At 38.8% G+C, this 4,425-nt stretch overlaps 1 protein-coding gene across 1 annotated transcript; it reads left to right on the top strand.

Moving 5' to 3' along the window:
- Nucleotides 1–248: 248 nt before the first annotated feature.
- Nucleotides 249–3,740, top strand: DIMT1 (DIM1 dimethyladenosine transferase 1 homolog (S. cerevisiae); the record flags this gene model as incomplete). Its single annotated transcript, XM_009075515.1, has 9 exons — nucleotides 249–335; nucleotides 737–798; nucleotides 896–989; nucleotides 1,081–1,130; nucleotides 1,678–1,801; nucleotides 1,913–2,005; nucleotides 2,735–2,799; nucleotides 3,099–3,162; nucleotides 3,634–3,740. Coding segments are annotated over 9 exons (746 nt in total), but the record flags the coding sequence as incomplete, so codon positions are not given.
- Between the last annotated feature and the right edge of the window lie 685 nt (nucleotides 3,741–4,425).

The raw sequence follows: 4,425 nt of genomic DNA, 5'->3' as shown, positions 1-4,425 counted from the left end.
CATATCGACTTGTTTTTTTGTGTTTTCTGCTGTTCTTTTGAATCTGGCTGCTCATCTGTGTTTGTACGCCTGGCCAGCACGTGCATAAACCGGCGTTAAGACATTCCCGTTCTGTTTCCCACGCCTTCCTTTCTAAACGGCTTCCACGCTCAAGTATCCAATTTCGGCTCTTTCCTGGGTGCTAATTACCCTACGTTTTAAAGCCAAGTGGTTGCTTGGTTCTCTAAGGAAATGCTGTTTGTCCCTAGGCTGCTCTGCGCCGCACGGATGTCATTCTGGAAGTGGGTCCAGGAACTGGGAATCTGACAGTGAAGATGCTGGAGAAAGTAAAGAAAGTAAGTGCAAACTCCCACCACACACACCTTCCCAGGCTCTGACCCCACTAGGCTATGGTAAACAGAAGGATCTTAATCTGCTTGGTTCAAGTAAGTGGAATTACCCTATGGATATTTTTCTTAAAATCTGCACAGTCCCAATGAATTTTTAGCTGGTTGTGGTTATGTGTTATGTGGTTAAGTGTTATGTGGTTTTATCAAACTAAATTGTTGTTATCCATTCATGGGGTAAAACTTGCACCTGTTTGGAGGAGGAGGAAGGTGCATAGCTCAATAGGGTATTTTAAAGAAGTATTTAAACCCATAGCAATAGATACAGGGCTGGGGTTGTTTTACAATTAAAATGTTAGTCCCAGTGAGAAGGAGTTGCATAAAGTTGCAAATATATACTTTTTTACCAGGTTATTGCATGTGAAATTGACCCCAGACTTGTTGGTGAACTGCAGAAGAGAGTCCAGGGCACGTAAGTATCAACTGTGGAGATAGGGAGCACTTTAAGCAGTGGAGCTGCTTTGGAAAAAGCTTCCCTGAGGATGACCACAGTGTCTTTTTTCCCCCAGGTGTCTGGCAAACAAACTTGAAATTAAGGTTGGAGATGTCTTGAAAACAGACTTGCCATTCTTTGATGCATGTGTGGCTAACTTGCCTTACCAGGTATGAGCTAAAGTATGTGGCAGAACTGTTTTTCTTTTTTTTAAATGCTAGTTGCTCAGAAACTTCACTAACACTATTGTCTTTTCCTCAGATTTCTTCACCTTTTGTTTTCAAGCTGTTGCTTCACAGACCTTTTTTCAGGTATGTGGAAGAACAGAGCTCTGTATTACCTGGTAGGAAAAGAAATTGTTCCTAAAGTATTTCCAAATTAAATTTTTTTTTAGTATTTAAAAGTACTTAAAGTCTGATGGATCAGAGCTACACCAAAATTTTTGTATACTATGAAGCCTGACAGTGCCTGGAAATCAGTTTATGTCAATGTAATAAGCACAAGGAGGAAATTTAGTGGTCCAGCTGATGAAAATAGGACTACACCTCTTTAGTATTATAACTGTTATTCCAGGGATATCCTAGTAGGGCATTGTAGCATTTCATCTGCCTTCCTACCTAAAAAAAGTAGGGTGGAAAGGGTAGGATGAAAGCTTCAAGGAGACTTAGATGGCCTCACCAAGTTTTGTGACGGGTTTTGGAGTTTTTTTAACGCACTCTGAGCTAATTAAGGCAGATTTTATGATAAACTTTTACTGCTTCTGAGTGCTGAGGCAGACTGTGTTTTCCAAGTGTCTGTCTTAGCTGTCTTTTGACATAGAAGTTGAATACTTAATTTTCTCCTTTCTATTACTGTCAGGTGTGCGATACTTATGTTTCAAAGGGAATTTGCACTTCGTTTGGTTGCAAAACCAGGAACTAAACTGTACTGCAGACTCTCTATCAATACTCAGTTATTGGCTCGAGTGGACCATCTGATGAAGGTAGGTCCTTCTGCATTAGGTAACAGAGCTACCACAGACAGAAGGGTATATCTAGGAACGTGAGGGTTTGGTGCTTATTCACACAACTGCCTGACTGCTCTTGACTGACAGGTTGGAAAGAACAATTTCAGGCCTCCTCCCAAAGTTGAATCCAGTGTTGTCAGAATAGAGCCAAAGAACCCACCACCACCTATCAACTTCCAGGTGAGCATTGTATACACAATGTAACGCACTAGTGATACTACTTAATTTCATTTTTCTTTTCACTTATTACTCAGTTCCATGTGCTGATTTTACTACAGAGTACCACTATTCAATTGGCATTTCCAAAATACTTATTCCTCCATTGATCAGGCTTGTGTGAGGACTTTAACTGAACATGCCACTGTCAATTTGGGTGCAGCTTTGTGTGCAGGATTTCTGACAAGACCAAGGTCTGTTGAAGAGCTGCTAGTAATTATGTCCCTTTCATCATGGTTTCTATCTCCCAGAGACCCTTCCTGGCTGATGACTTTGTAGGCTGTGATCAAAGGGGTGTCTGTGAGAAGTCTTATCTTCAGACCAGTGTGTAGAATCTCAGTAAGACATGTTGAAAGATAGTATTATTCATTTTAAAAACACTTCATGACCATGGCAGCCTTGCCCAAGGTTAGACAGATTATCTTCAAGTATCTGCCTTGTCAGCACATAAGATCTGGCCAATAGTGCCTAGGTACAAAAAGGTACAATTCAGAGGTTTATGTGGGGGAAGTACTTTCTCCTCCATTTGTATTGCTTTGTCAGAGACAGAACTGTTTTTGTATTGTTCAGAAAGACATTTCCTGAAGGATTTTCCTTCGTGTTCAATATTGTTGCGAAGTTGTCAGTAGTGACTGTTCTTGTTTGTAGCAGCTGTGTGTTCCTTTCTGTAAATTCTGAAACTTTTAATTTCAGGAGTGGGATGGTCTGGTCAGGATAGCCTTTGTTAGGAAAAACAAGACACTCTCTGCTGCATTTAAGTAAGTAAATTCTACCAAGAGAAAACTTTTCAAAGTTTGAGAGCCCAGACAGTTAACCATTTCTTTTGTGCAAATGCATGGTAGTGTTACATGCATCCCAGCACAGTCTGGGATAAACCCTGGTGGAAGATTAATGCTGAGGTCACAGGCTTTTTGTTTTAGAAGAAAACTAGGCACCTGTTTAAAAACAACAGCTCTGTGTAGTCATTACAGTTATTTATAGTAAAGATTTAACTACCAATCAAGTGAAAAAAGGTAGTTACAGCTCAGTTTTCATTCTAAACTTGTATTTTTTTCAGGTCAAGTGCTGTAGAGCAGTTGTTGGATCATAATTACCGAATTCATTGTTCCTTACATAACACAGTAAGTTCCTTCTTAATGTATTGCATTCTGTTCCTGTGTGCTGTGACCCACATACTGACTTTTGTGAGAGTAAAAATGAACACTGAAAAGTATAACATGCTAAAGTTTTTCCAAGAGGGTTTGAGGGAGGGAGGAGCTTTCCTCTTCTTTTAGAGAAATGTCTAAAAGGGTCACCAAATTACAGCAAAAAAGCTTAAAATCGAGTATGTCGTTAAAAGATTGTATATGTTTCGATTTTTATTTTAGTAATAAAATTTTTGTGTCTGTTTCCAGTAGTGTTATGATAGTGAATGAGCTGAGAAATAAAAATTCAGTAGAATAATACGGTGATCTATACAAGAAAAAGTACAACTTGTTTTTGTTTCAAGTGATAAAAAGCTGCTCTAAGAGCGGGGAAAAATCAGTTGTTTAAATGAACCTTTTTCTATGCTATGAGTAAGAAATAATATCTGTCCTATTTTCCATTGACAGGAAATACCTGAAAACTTCAAAATTGCAGAGAAAATACAGACAGTCCTGAAAGACACAGGATACTCTGAAAAACGAGCTCGTTCAATGGATATAGATGACTTCATTAGGTATTCTTTATTTTTCTCTTTAAGCCTTCCTTCCTTTTAAGCTTCTTCTGCTGCTTCTTATATCTGCATCTGCACCTGCATAGCACAGATTGAGTTGCACAAGAACAATAGGGTTTCCTTCTCAGTAACAGACACTCCTTCCAGCCCTGAAATGAACAAACACTTAAACCGTGTATATATTTTAAATACTACTTACAGTATTGAGAAGCAGCTGGCTAAAGATTCTTATTTCTGGTGTTTGTGTGCTAGACCCTCCTATGTCTCCCTCAAAAATTACTCGAGTAATATAATTGGTTATTGGAATTCCCTTGGAGTCTTACACAGCTTTGCTGTCTTGAGGCTGTAGCATATAGCATGATTTGGAATTTGAATAATTAGGTGCTGTATTCTGCTCCTACTCCTGGACAGTTGCTTTAAATGGCACCATGAATCCTCTCCTAATTTGAGATAAATTTTCCTGCTGTTTCTCAGTGTGACAACTAATATGGCTGCTGCTCTTTAAAGAAACATAATAAACCCAGTAATTAACTGCACTGAAAATACACCTGTATCTCTAAAATGGCAAATTTGCCAATAACTTCTAGTTTAAGATCTGTAACAATTCTTTATTGCGGTTGACCACTGATAGCTGCTTTCATGCTACTTTCTTTGCCAGCCAGCATAGAATCATAAAATCATAGAATCA

The sequence above is a fragment of the Acanthisitta chloris genome, unplaced genomic scaffold (assembly GCF_000695815.1).
Source record: "Acanthisitta chloris isolate BGI_N310 unplaced genomic scaffold, ASM69581v1 scaffold38775, whole genome shotgun sequence".
Classification (NCBI taxonomy): domain Eukaryota; kingdom Metazoa; phylum Chordata; class Aves; order Passeriformes; family Acanthisittidae; genus Acanthisitta; species Acanthisitta chloris.
This window is presented reverse-complemented; position numbering and strand designations above follow the sequence as displayed.